At 44.3% G+C, this 15,128-nt stretch overlaps 1 protein-coding gene across 1 annotated transcript in view; it reads right to left on the bottom strand.

Annotated features, from left to right (window-relative positions):
- The window catches only part of npdc1b (neural proliferation, differentiation and control, 1b), a 111,353-nt gene that overhangs the window by 44,186 nt on the left and 52,039 nt on the right, over positions 1–15,128 (bottom strand). Inside the window, exon 2 of the mRNA XM_056276095.1 lies at positions 12,047–12,193. Coding sequence (XP_056132070.1) covers positions 12,047–12,193 — 147 coding nt within the window. The remainder of the gene's footprint in view (positions 1–12,046; positions 12,194–15,128) is intronic.

Genomic DNA, 15,128 nt, shown 5'->3' with positions numbered 1-15,128 from the left:
CTGATTACGCATCCTGTCAGACGCGTAATCGGGGCATTCATAATGTAAACTATCTTATTAGTAGTTTACAATAATATAAACATTGTTCAATATTCATTGATGTCACTCATTATTATTGTTAACCTTTGATATCATTCTGTTTGATCTCTACCCAACTCATGCATGTAACAAAATATGTATTAGCAGATAAGGATCATGTATTTCATTTGATGCAATTCAATCATTCTTATCCTTTTGACGCATTTATTATTTTTTACATTTCTTAGGAAAGTGTCATCGCTATAAAATGCAACTTGATTGATTGATTTATTGATTGACTGATCTCTGCATCTTCTTAGTATGAAGGGGGAATGCTGAACCACAGGGACTGTTGCAGGTTTTCCAGAGTGGCTGACACATGTAAAGATGGTACTGATGGAATGAGTTTAACTGGGTAAAATAAAAAGCAGCACATGGTTGTAGTATATTTAACTGTTGTGATGTAGTTGATTTTTATTCTTCTTGCTTTTAGTAAGGCTGTGTATTAGCAAGACTTTGGTGATACAATTTGTATCACAATACAAGTGTGACAATCCAACACATTATGATTCGACATGCTCTGATGAAGGCCTGTAGCAGTAGGCCGAAACGTTAGCATGTTTTGCTGGCCAAAATAAATTGGTGAAAATGAGGCACTGTCCCTGTCCCTCAGGGACAGTGTATCAATATTTTCTGCCAGCCACAGTTTTTAGTTACTACATACTGGTTCTTTTGTGTGCAGCATTCTTGGAACAGGAATGCTGTACCATGTATGTGTGTATGCATGTGTACAGGCGTAACTTATGGGGGGTCAGGGGGACATGCCCCCTCAATATTAAGAAGAGGTGAATTTGTCCCCCCCAAAAAATATATCATGAATGATGTTAACTCCCTCGCCAAAAAAGGTAAAATAACAACACAGAGAGTCGAACTACTTAAAATGTCATTCATACTTGTTTTCCAACGATTTCATACACCCCTATGCTTGGACCATACCATTTTAACCTTGCCACTGGGATTGCCGACCTCGTTGCTGTCTTGCAGTTGCTCCTGACAACCAGGAGACCAGCGCATGAATGATAGTGTAAGTGAGTGTAAGTAACGTAGCTAGCCAGCTTGCTTGTCTAGCCCAGTACACCACCCTTTCTTACCTTTGGGGTTTCTGAATTAGATTTTCTTGCATATTCCCCGGATGAATTATAGCCTTATCTAGTTTATAACTTGTGTTTGGGGTTATCAGTTCAGACCCCCTCACGAACTAGCTAGCTAACTAGCTAGCTAGCGCTTGGTAACAGTAGCCCCTAGACATTTATGTTAGCTGAAATGAACTTGAACTGATAATTTCGGGCACATGAGATAACATAATAGGTACATCTACAAACCAATTTGTGCCAAGGGTATTATATTAGTTCAAATGCATCTACTACTTTCATTCACAGAATCAATGTGACTCCCACAATATGTGTGGTCACATGTAATGTATGTTGTTATGTTGTTTATTTATTTTCTTTGGTTATATCATTATTTTATTAATAATATGCTTCTTATTCCACTGTGAGCCATTATGGCAATGATACTCCCTTTGCTGTAATACAGGGACTGGTAAGGTTTCAGCCTCGCCAGGAGGTGGCAGTGTGGTGCTTTTGTTCCCCCCCAAGGACTGACAGACCTTCGCGATTTCCTTACAAAGCTGAGGAACGCTGAACCAGGAAACACTGCATTGCCTAATTATTTCTTTTTATCCTGTTTAACAGGAATACTTATCTGTATACATGTTCTCAAGCCAGAGAAGTGTAACAGATTTGTGGGGGCTCGAGCCGGGATCAGCGACGTGGTTGAAGTTGTTGATCCAGTGATCCTGAACCTGTGGACCAGTGGGTCACGTCATCGGAGCGAGGGGCTGTGGAAATCCAGGGTGTCTGATTGTGGCCAGAGCGAGGGACTTCTTTGAGAGCCGAGGGCGTCTGATGACTGTGCACTAGACTGTTCACAATGACGGAAAACGAGAGGAAGAAGCTGGTGTGGTCGGTAAAGAGGGGACTGTTCTGCCTGTCTGCCGAGGAGTTGTTCGAGCTTGCGTCTGACATCCCAGGAGCACCTGACCAAGACCAAGCTAAGTTAAAGTTGAACAAACATGATGAGGAGGGCTGTGTTAACTATGTCTGTTCATACATGGACAGTGAATGCTTGCTTGAGTTGGAAGACGAGGGTGTATCACAGTTACTCTTCTTAAAAGAGATGATTGACCAGAGAATTCAGGGGTGTGGTCAGAGTGCACCCCCTACAGAGGGTGGGGGCAATGTTAGAGCTGTTAATGTGTCTGATGATGCTGCTGTTGCTAATGTTGCACACACTAACCCACATGCCACAGATATACACACTGAAACTGTCATCGAATCACAGTTAAGTAAGTTGATATCTAGCTATGATGAGTTGTGCCAAAAGCTTAACCAGGGTAGTGTCTCACTCACCCCACCACACATATCAGACAATCAGCCCACTGATGATGACTGTAACCTGTTCCGCAGTCACATGTCATGCAGTCACCTCGTTCAAGAACTGACCAACACTCCATGAACGCCACTGAAAGCATGATTGCTCTCAAAGACCTCCCCCTCCTCCAGAGGAAGGAATTCAAAATCCATGGCGGACAAATTGGGGACAATGCATCCGACATAAGCTACAGCAATGTCAGTAAACAGATTGACCAAGGCCTGAAAGAGAAGCACACTGAAGACGAAATCATCAGAGCAGTGTTTCGCATCATAAAACCCGGCAACTTCAAAGAGATGCTCGACAGCAAAGATGAGATGATGACAGTCACACTTAGGAGAGAAAAGTAGCACTGAATTGTTTCAGGACTTAATGAATGCCAAACAACACGAACATGAAACACCACAGCAGTTTCTTTATAGAATGATAGGCCTCAAACAGGAAGTGATATTCACGTCTAGGCAGACCGATGCAGATATTATGTATGAGGCACGTACAGCACAGAACGTATTCCTTCGTACCATCTATCAGGGTATGAGCAAGAAACATGATGATATTAGGCGGGAGTTAAAGTCCCTCCTCTCAGACCCTACAGTTACAGATGAGGCACTCCTAAAACAAGTTACTAAGACAACTAGTGAGGAGAGTGAGAGAAAACGACGCTTGGGCGTGCGTAGCACCCGCCCCAAAGTAGCTCACACGCAGAGTAGTGAGGTTAACACTAGTGAGGCCAACACAGAAAAGAGTAGTACAGATACTACTGCTAGAGATGAGCTAGTTCATCAGCTGACTGCTCAGGTACAGGCCCTGACTAAGGTAGTAAACTCCCTACAATCAAATGCTACAGCAGCAGCCAAGCCATCGCTACCTGAGCCTCAGCCCCAGTGTGTATGCCAAGGTCCCAGTAGACTGGCTAGACAGGTTAGAAGAGAGAGGCCATTTGGCTGCCGTAACTGCATTGACAGTGGCCGGACTAACTGCAACCATTGCTTCACTTGTGGAGAAGAGGGACACCGGGCAGTGGGATGTCTAAAAGCAAACAAGCCACCGGGAAACGCCCCCCGGTCACGGAAAAGGGACAACCTGTGACCGACTTTAGTATCCAGTCCCACCCAGTCACCAACAAACCATCACCAGCCCAGGTAAATCAGAACCTCCCCATCTCTTCTCATACACAAACCAATGTCAAGTCACCATCACAGCGAGTAGCCAAACTCATTGGAGAGAAATGTGTACTGAAATGCAACCTGAGTGGATATGCTGTGACTGCTCTCCTGGACTCTGGCGCACAAGTGAGCATTATAGACCGCCAATGGAAACAAAGATACTTACCCCAACAGGAAGTGCGCCCTCTCTGTGAGCTTCTGGGAGACAGTGAACTGGATCTCACTGCAGCGAATGGAGAGCCTATACCATAAGATGGATGGGTTGAACTCACCTTTAACTTACCTGGCAACGACGATCCCAACCTCGCCATCAGAGTACCCTTCCTGGTCAGCTGTGTGAGCCTTCTGAGACCAATACTGGGCTTCAACGTGATCCAAGAGCTCATCCTAGGACAGGAGGGTGGACTTGAAGTTGTGGCTCAACTGCTGAGAGAGGCCATGCAGATCGAAAATGACAAAGCAGAGGCAATTGTGAACTTTGTACAAACCCAGGAGCCCGCCCATGGCCAGGTGTGGGTGAGGGTTGGTCGTCATGATGTCATCGTCCAGCCAGGTCAGGTTGCCCGCATCAAATGTAAAGTGCCTGCTGATTTCACCCTTCCAGTAGCTCTGTTTGAGGTCAGCCATCCCGACCTGAGACTGGAACATCTAGATCTTGGTGATGGTCTGGTCGAGATTCACCACACCAGATGGCCCTATGTTGAGATCCCAGTATACAACCACACTCAACAGGATGTCACACTGGACAGCTTCACAGTGTTAGGCAGCATCCAGCCAGTCGAGAAGATAGTGGAAACAGACCAGACAGACAGCAACGAGATCAACAATGTCAACTCACCAGTTGCTGGTGGGGAGAACAAAGAACAAACCGAACAGCCTCAGCGATGGAACCCCCCCCCTGTCGACGTAAGTCATCTAGACAGTGAACAACAAGCATTAGTGAAGAAAATGCTCTACGAGGAGTCAAATGCATTTGCTCGTGATGACAATGACATAGGCTGTGTCCCAAGCCTTCAAATGAGCATAACCCTGAAGGATGACATTCCAGTACAGCGGTCCTACACATCAATTCCCAAGCCCCTATACAAAGAAGTCAAAGAGTATATCCAGGACTTACTGGCAAAGAAGTGGATCATAAAATCAAAATCCCCGTACTCAGCTCCAGTGGTCTGCGTCCGCAAGAAGGATGGGAGCCTGTGCCTGTGCATTGACTACAGGCTCCTGAACCAAAGACAGTCCCAGACAGACATCCCCTGCCACGCATTCAGGATCTCATAGACACGCTTGGGGGATACAGCTGGTTCTCAGTTCTGGATCAGGGCAAAGCCTATCATCAAGGCTTTATCGCGGAGGGATCATGACACATGACAGCATTCATTACTCCATGGGGCCTGTATGAGTGGGTGCGCATCCCCTTTGGGCTCTCTAATGCCCCAGCTGCATTTCAAAGGAGCATGGAGGAAATGCTCAACTCATTGAGAGATGAATGCTGCATCCCCTACCTAGATGACGTCCTCTGCTATGCTAAGACATTCGAAGACCATGTCGAGGCACTGAGACGCATCCTGAGAGCTCTCCAACACCACGGTGTAAAGCTCAGGCCAACCAAGTGCGAGCTCTTCAAGAAGGAGGTACGCTACGTGGGAAGACTGGTCTCAGCTGATGGAGTTCGGCTTGACCCTAAGGATCTGGAAGCCATCCAGGCTCTGAGAGGTAAAATCCCCCGCACTGTTGGAGAAGTGCGTAAGCTACTGGGGTTCCTCAGCTACTATCGAACATATATACAAGACTTCTCCAAGATCAGCAAGCCAATGTATGAGCTCCTGCAAACAAAGAGCTGGGCCACCGGGCTGCCACAACCCAGGCAGAAGAAGGGGAAAGGGGCACAGCTACCATCCAGAACCCCGATACAGTGGACTGAAGAGCACCAAAGAGCCCTAGAACAGCTCATACACATGCTGTCCAAACCACCAGTTCTGGGTTATCCAGACTTCGACCTCCCGTTTGTGTTACACACAGACGCATCAGAACAAGGGCTAGGTGCTGTGCTCTATCAAAGGCAAGGAGGGAAGCTCAGAGTAATCGCCTATGGATCGAGAACAGTGACGCCTGCAGAACAAAACTACAACCTCCACTCAGGCAAGCTCGAGTTTCTGGCGCTAAAGTGGGCCATCTGTGAGAAATTTCGGGACTATCTCTTCTACGCGCCCCACTTCCTGGTGTACATGGATAACAACCCGTTAACGTATGTGATGAGCACAGCCAAGCTCAACGCTGTCGGCCACCGATGGGTTGGCGAGCTTGAAGACTTCAGGTTCGAGATCAAATATCGACCAGGCAAGGTAAACGTAGATGCAGACACGCTGTCCAGACTGCCATTCGACATCAACAGCTATGTGGACTTGTGCACAGAGGAACTATCCAGGGACACTATCCTGGCGACGTGGGAAGGCAGCAGAGCTGCCATGCATCGGGATGTTGCTTATGTTGCTGCCCTGGACCTGCCGCAAAATAGCGCCACAGAGCAGCCCCCAGAAATGCTTCCGACCATAGGCCATGAAGAACTCGTGAAAGCCCAGCGAGAAGATCCTGCCATCAGTCAAATCATCAAACTGAAAGAGACCAGCAACATCCTGTCTGCTGACATGAGAAGGGCAGTGAGTGGCCTGGCGAGGAAACTTCTGCACGAGTGGGAGAAACTGCACCTCAAAGATGACCTGCTATACAGGAAAACCAACCAGAGGACTCAACTTGTCCTACCTGGCCAGTACCGGCTGTTGGTCTTGAAGCACCTCCATGATGACATGGGCCATCTGGGCACTGAGAGAGTACTGGGCCTAGCGAGAGACAGATTCTACTGGCCGTATATGAAGCAGGATGTAGAGGCCTATGTGACAAGAAGGTGCCCCTGCATAAAACAGAAAAAACCAGTCTCACACATCAGAGCGCCCATGAAGAGCATTACCACCAGCTCACCTCTAGAGCTCGTCTCCACCGACTATCTTCACTTGGAATCTAGCAAGGGAGGGTTTGAGTACATCCTGGTCGTCGTAGACCATTTCACCCGGTTTGCTCAGGCCTACGCCACCAGAAACAAGTCCGGAAAGACAGCTGCGGAGAAGCTGTTTGATGACTTCATCCCACGGTTTGGCTACCCATGGAAACTACACCACGACCAAGGAAGAGAATTTGAGAATGAGCTCTTCAAAACTCTTCAACAGCTGAGTGGACTGGGTCAGTCAAGGACTACCCCTTACCACCCCCAGGGAAATCCTGCTGAGAGATTCAACCGGACTCTGCTGCAAATGCTCAGGACTCTGGAGGAGAAGGAAAAGGAAAGGTGGAAACAGCACCTACCACAAGGCATCCACGCCTATAACTGTACCAGGCATGAAGCGACTGGGTTCTCGCCCTTCTATCTAATGTACGGCCGTCACCCACGTCTGCCTGTGGACATGAGCTTCGGATTGGCCACTGAAGAGGAAACCACTTCTCCAAGAGGCTATGCAGAAAAGTGGGCCTCAAGAATGAAGGAAGCTTACAGACTCGTCTCTGAGAACAGTCAACAGTCAAGTGCTCGTGGAAAGAGCTACTATGACCAGCACACAAAGGGTGTTGTGCTTGAACCAGGTGACTGTGTCCTAGTGCGTAATCTGAGTGAGAGAGGAGGGCCAGGGAAGCTAAGATCCTACTGGGAAAACAAAGTTCATGTGGTGAAGGAGCGGATTGCTGATGGACCAGTCTACAAAGTGGCCTCAGAAACAGACGGGCACAGAGTACGAACACTACACTGCAACCTGCTCCACCTTGTCAATGAACTACCAGTCGACTTACCCCGACAGTCACTGACATCCACATCTGGAAGAAAGAGGAACTTACCCAGACACCTACCTGCTCCATCCAGAGAACCATAGCCCTGACAGAGAACAAGGAACAGTCAACCAAACACAAGGAACGAGAGTGAATGGAACCCAAGCAGTGACTCATCGGATGATGAACCAACATACTGGCTGAGAATACCAGTAAGGAGAGGACTGGAGAGTACAGTACCACAGCCTGTACGAGGGCCTCAGAGGGTCTCCCATCACACAACAACCACTGAAAGATCTGAACCAACCAGGACACACATACCTGAAAGAGAACCGAGAAGAGGTATACATGTCAATGAAAGAAGAGGAAGCATGCCTGTAACAGAGGACAGAGAAACTCGACACAGCACAAATGAGGAATGGACGGAAGAAGGACACATACCTGGAGACCAAATACCTACGGAGTGTGAGCAGGAAGATGTGCTGCAGCAAGAGGATGAGCCAGTAGCCCCTCAAACAATCAATGAGCAGCCTGATGATGACTGTGCTAGTCAGCCACAAGCTCGGCGATCCACTCATGAAAGAAGGCCTACCAGGATGCTGATATACAATTCATTAGGCCAGCCCTCTTACCAAACAGCCTGCAATGCAGTGGGGGCCTATGGACCACCATCGATGCCAGTCTGGGAGATGCAGACATACCCATTGACTTACCACACAGCGCTCCAGGCGCTACCATATCCCATACCTCACCTATGCAATACGCAGCACCATTTTATACAGATAATCATACACACATAGGTACACACCCACACCCAAACATGCCCATTTACCCCGTTTGCTGCTGAGACACACACACATACACACACATACACACACACACACACACACACACACACATGCCCTTATACTTACCTTAGACTTACCTTTTAGTGTTCCGAAAATGTAGAGGGTTTTGAAGTTTGGAAATGTCTGGAGTCAATTTCTTTTTGTCAGGGAGCGTGTGACGCCCACAATATGTGTGGTCACATGTAATGTATGTTGTTATGTTGTTTATTTATTTTCTTTGGTTATATCATTATTTTATTAATAATATGCTTCTTATTCCACTGTGAGCCATTATGGCAGTGATACTCCCTTTGCTGTAATACAGGGACTGGTAAGGTTTCAGCCTCGCCAGGAGGTGGCAGTGTGGTGCTTTTGTTCCCCCCCAAGGACTGACAGACCTTCGCGATTTCCTTACAAAGCTGAGGAACGCTGAACCAGGAAACACTGCATTGCCTAATTATTTCTTTTTATCCTGTTTAACAGGAATATGTATCTGTATACATGTTCTCAAGCCAGAGAAGTGTAACATCAACATCAGCAAGAGGAAAGTAACAGAAGATATCCGGTGCTTTTTTGGTGCAAAAAAGAGAGTAAGATGAGAGAATTACGTAGAAAGTTGTTTTTCTTTTACATAAATAAGACATTTCCACAATAAATTGATGTAGAAAAAGAGCAAATTGGTGCATACAAATTCACCAGAATGCAGGAAATTAAATGTGTGATGCTCAAAATTTCCAGGGGGAGGACCCCCTGACCCCCCACTAAATGTGTCCCCCCCATGGTTCAAGTTAAACTTACGCCACTGCGCATGTGTGTGTGTAATCACATTGTGCGGGGGGGGGTTGGGGGGCTTGAAAATGGAAGCAGTCTGTATTCATCTGTAACATAGTCATCCCGTATGTTTCTGGGGTCTCCGAGAAACTCAGGAGAATTTTCAACAAACACCTCATCCCAGTATACTTCAAACCCAGCAACACACTCCGATAAAGACTGGTTCATCCCAAAGACCGTGTACCACACACCCGAAAAAGCAATATGGTGTATGCTGTACAATGCAATGAGGATTGCACTGACCTATATATAGGAGAAACCAAACAACCACTACACAAATGGATGGCCCAACACAGAAGGCCAAACTCCTCAGGACAAGACTCAGCAGTCTATCTACACCTAAAGGAGAAGACACACTCCTTCCAGGACAGCAATGTACACATTTTGGACAGAGAAGATAGATGGTTTGAAAGAGGGGTGAAGGAAGCCATCTATGTGAAACTGGAAAAACCATCCCTCAACAGAGGAGGAGGTCTGCAACACCACCTATCTCCCACTTACAATGCCGTCCTTTCATCTCTACCCAGGAGACTCAAGAAGCCTAGCCTCCAAGAACAACAGTCGGTCACTAACGGCTCCAACGACTCTCATGACCAATGAATAATGAAGTTGAAACTATCACCCCCAACGACTGTCGCTGCTAAACAAATGCAAATCAATAGCTCCGATGGCGACGGGCGCGGCTGGACATCGGAGCACAGGAGAGCCACGCATATCAATAGCTCCGATAACGACGGGCGCGGCCAAACATCGGTACACAAAAGAGCCACTCACACCTATGGCGCTGTTAGCGACAGCCGTTGGTAAACATCCGGACACAAAGAGCCATGGACATCAATAGCTCTGACAACGATTCCAAGAGGATAAATATCTGAGTCTCATCACCAGCCAGTCAGACTAACTTGGTCTAGTCAGAAAGGCACAAACTGAGGAAGCCTCTTGGATGAGAGGAGAAATGTCTTCACAGATATATATCAAGTCCAGTTGCACTTGATTCAACTCTTTTGTATGACCAGTTTAGGTAGGCAGTGTTAGTCAGAGACACTGGGTGGTCAAACACGTCTTTGTAAATACACACACACACACACACACACACACACACACACACACACACACACACACACACACACACACACACACACACACACACACACACACACACACACACACACACACACACACACACACACACACACACGCACACACACATTTGGGCTGGTTAGAGCTGAGAGGCTCCCAAATCTCAAGGTTCAAACCTACAATTGATTCCATATGCAATTGGACCAATGGTCACAACAATCTGCATATGAAACCAGTCATTGGTTTCGGTCGTTATGCCACTGTATTGTTTATAAGGGCAGGGATACCTGCAGTCAGTTTAGACTGAAGAGGTCACTTAGATGAGTGATGAAACGTTTCTGTCAATAAACGTTGTATCCAGATGAACTGATTCAACTTTCTGTGATTCAAACGTACAATTTCACAACTCCAAAATGCGAGGTAATGTGAGACAATCTTATTTACCGATCTCAAAGCTCTGACTGCTGAAAAGTTGATTTGTTTCAGGTGAAGATATTTGTTTTTTTAAATATGTATGACTGAAGCAGGGTTTTGTGACACCATTAACCATTTTTGTGAGCAGGTTGCTCTGCCCTTCAAAGATGCACCGTGTTTGCTGGCTCATTAATGGTCATTAACGGTTATTAAGTGCTATGATGAAAATATTAAAACAAAAGAGGAAAAAAAAAGCTATCATGCTGCCATCATGTGGCTTGGGAGAAATAAATGCAGTCAATAATGGACATTTTGGATCAGTTGTTTTAAATTAAATCTGAGCTGTTTCCCTCCAGCCTTCATAGTCTCTAGACCAAAGAGCATCAAGACCACAGTATGAATTATCTCCACTGTATGAAATGGCCAGATTTGCACAGACAGTTGTGTAGCTGAAGTGCAACTCCTCCGCTTGTGTAAGATCTTTGTGTTTTTGCAATGATGTGCAACCTTTTAATGCTGCATATCAAGATACTGACCTGAAGTCTAGACTTACAGAACAAATTTTGTCTGTATAGAAAATGCTATGGCAATGTGGTATGGCTTTAAAATGTGCTGCAATGTAAAATGATGTTAAAAGCAGAATTCAAACACTTTTTCACCAATGGTGTTCAATGACTTTTCCGTAACTTTTTGCTTAACTTCTATGACCAAAATAAATTTTTTAGTTTTGCCACTAAAAAGGTGTTTTTTTTAACACGATATATGATGTTGGTTATATTTCAAATACTGCAAACGAGCCACTCTACTCTCAAAAACATACAAGCCATATTTTGCATTTGTCCATTTGAAGCTACTGATTGTTGAACCTGCACTTCCCCGCCATACTGTCGACAAGCTAGTCAGCTGATAGGTAAGCTAGCTGGCGTAGCACCATGTTGGCATACTGAAACAAATTGTTGCACATGCAACGGAAATTTTCAAGAACTGCCACAATGTTTACACACGTGCTGTCATTTATTTTCAACTAGTCAGTCAATCTGTAACAGCACTGATCAGTCATATTTCCATTACTTTTTCAAAACAAAATCATATTTTCTATAACTTTTATAGGACCTGGAAATTTAATTTTCTAATTTACTGACTGTTCCAGGTTTTTAATGACTATATGTCCCCTGTAAAAGTTAAGTCTATAATGTGGATAAATAATGTTGATACTGTGGAGTGCCACCCAAAAACTCTAAAATAGAGATATTTCTGTGATAGTTTTGCAGATACAAACAATTTAACTTTTTTGATTTTTACAATGTCATTTGGTTGTATAATGCTCAATGTCTACTACAGGAAGAGTCTATAGATAATTTCTTTTAACTATTAAGACTTATCATTCAGAAATAATAACTGACTCACCATAATGAGGAATATGTCTCTTCTTGCATCTGCCTTGTGAGTTTTCTACCAGGGGCCAGAGACAGGGGCCACAAATCGAGCTCCCTGGCTGGCAGAAGTGGCGTCCTGCCTGGGCACAATCCAGACTTCGAGGGCATGAATGAGAGTCTGGGGAGAAATACAAAAGGACGGGCCACATTAGGGTAGAAAATACTGTCCGATTCATACGCAGACTAGGACAAAGTGAAAAATGAAATGGAAAAAAACACCAGTCCCCCACTTTAATAAAAAGTAATTTGACAAATAATCATGTCACAATTTTATATTTTAATGAGTTCTATGTCAACAGACTGTAAAATGAGAGGAATTAACCACATTGCATTTCTAACGAGCAGTACTGCATGTCACACTTCATTGCTAGTGATTACCGGTGTGTCAATTCCACATATGTTGAATCAAAATGGTTCTTATAAGTTTAATTACAAGTATTCACACACACTGACTTCAATATAAATTCTCTTCTATGTCCAGTTTAAATAACTAATGAGTTAATTATAGCTATAAAACTCTACTATAAACCATGGCACAGACCACTAAGCAATTGTGCAGATGTATTGAGCTGAAAAACAAAAAACAAAAAAGGAACGTGTTTACACATGCATACGCTTGACTAAATCTGACGACAGGCTTCAACACACTTGAAATGTTTGCTGATGAGTCAACATTCCATCTTGCATTACGTGCTCATAGTTCAACATTAAGCCAATACCACAACATGCCATTGTCCTTGTCCATATCATTATATTAATATGCTTTTATAACCTATGTCAGTAGTTTGTCAACTGGAGAAATGTTTAGTTTGTTACAACAGCATTTCTTTATTTGATAAGAGGGGACTTCTTGTGAATTGGATTACTGATTAACTTTTATGAAAATAGTAATTATTGCTGATTGGAATTTATGTTGCTTATTGTCTATCAGTGCGTCTCATGCTGATTTGTACAGCAGAGACATGAATCACAATGAATACTGCACAACAGCCTGTGTTTTGAGCAGATAACATGACAAGGAAGATATCAGTTAATAGCTCAACAGGGAACGATTTATTTCTCAAATGAGCTTTATTTTAAAGGCCATTTAAAAACTTGACATTCATTTAATGATTTCTTATGACTATCAGCACAAACTCAGTTTCCCAAGTGAGAGAAGACAAAAGAGCATCTTCAAAACTGTAAAAAGGGTTGACATCAACTTGCAGGGGGTTTTCTGAAGGCTGGAAAATACAGTATTGCTTTTCAGGAGCCACCCCCATAGATGTGGACAGTGCTTTTGTCCTTATAACTGTAAGAAATGATAACGGGGAGCCACTGGAGTTGTTGTCAATGCTGTTCTGATCCAAGGTGTCATGGCCCACTGTCCAATATAAATGCAGGAATAGTGGAATGAAGGAATGATGACTCTCCACAGTGGTTTACAGATAAGCAGGCAAATTTGAAACCGACATAATGGTTGGATGAGATTATAAAACCTCCACTGTTTGGTCAAAAAAAAAAAAAGTCAGCCAGATGAGCTGTTGAAATGCTCCAGTGTGGCTTACAATTCCTTTGTTTTGCAACTCAAGCCCTCATATGCTTACTATTTTGTCACATTGGAATTTGATTCAAGCTACATATTCAAACACTTTTCTGCGCTGTGAGTGGTTTGGAGAGGGTGCACTATCGAAATCTTCTTCCTGCTTCTCCTCTTGCCAAGGATCTGTAAGGCCTCAGGTTGTACAGGGGATAGTTATCAATATTAACCCCCTCTGCTGCTCCTGCAGAACTGTTCTCCCCCTGCTGAAACCATGGCACCAGTTGCCATGGTGACTGCCATGGCAACTCAGTGAGTGACATCATCATCGAGGGATGAGTCATTGCACATATGCATGAGCGAAGGATAAAGGGTGGTCTGTTAGAGTGCTGTATTGAACGGGAAAAAAACAAAACAAAACATGAAGAGGTTGAAGTGGAGAGGGAATTACAGAAATAGGCAAAACAAAAGGATGGATGAAAATGACATTTTCCCTCTACAAGTGTCAGTGATCTGTTGATGAGTTGCAATGTAAGGGACCCAAAACTACTCACCAGTATTCAAAATGTCCATGCATAAAAAGCCATTTTCAAACCTCTTTAAATGAGAGGATTTTAGAAATGATGCGCTTATTCTGCAGCGAGTAAATTTTGTGTGTGACACTTTCTCAGTTGCATGGGTACAGATGTCAGTAGTCTAGTAGTAGTTTTTTTTCCTCAGATGAGGGAAAAAAGTGCTCAGTGTGCTATAACTGCACAGTCCTGAAAAGCAGAAGTGATGCAACTATCAGACACCGTTTGCTTCATTTATAGAGGCACAATAGCCTGCCATTGGCGGCTTCCAGATCCATCCACAATAGCAGCAGCAAATTCATGCAAAGCTTTACAACCAAGTTAAGGACAGATACATGTTCTTATGCAATGTGTCTCAGTATTTTGCTGAACCAGAATGGATGAGACAGCATCTTGGGGGTTTGAATTGTGTTAGTCTGACTAAAACTGGACTTTTAAAATACATGTAAACATGTTAGTCCGGCTGAAATCTTACTAAACCGAATTTCTTGAAGTCTGACTAACACACCTAGATACTGCGGTTGGGGATCAATTTACTCTGGCATGTATATGCTTCAATCGGCTCCGAACTGGCCTAGACATTCTGCGCGTGATTCATAGTTCCTGCGGCGGTCTTTCACCCGGAAGTCGAACAGCCAAGGAGACAAACTTTATGTTGTGCCAGCTAAAGGAGTTGAATATCCTAAAGTACATGAATGGAAGGAGAACGTGCGGAATGGTGAACTATTAAAGAAAATAGAGGAAAATTTGGTCGAAGCGGGATTTAAAAGAACCCCTGAGCAAATCCGTGTTTGGTTGAAACACCTCAAACCGCTTGCTAACTTTTTTTTTCTTTACTAACTGACAACAAGTTGTACACATGTCACATTTTTACAACATGAATGACTACAGTATAAACAAACATGCCAGGGGGGTAGGCCAAATAAAAAATAATAATTAAAAAAGGAAAAGAAAAGAAAAAC

Source organism: Lampris incognitus, chromosome 1 (assembly GCF_029633865.1).
Source record: "Lampris incognitus isolate fLamInc1 chromosome 1, fLamInc1.hap2, whole genome shotgun sequence".
NCBI classification, from domain to species: Eukaryota; Metazoa; Chordata; class Actinopteri; order Lampriformes; family Lampridae; genus Lampris; species Lampris incognitus.
This window is presented reverse-complemented; position numbering and strand designations above follow the sequence as displayed.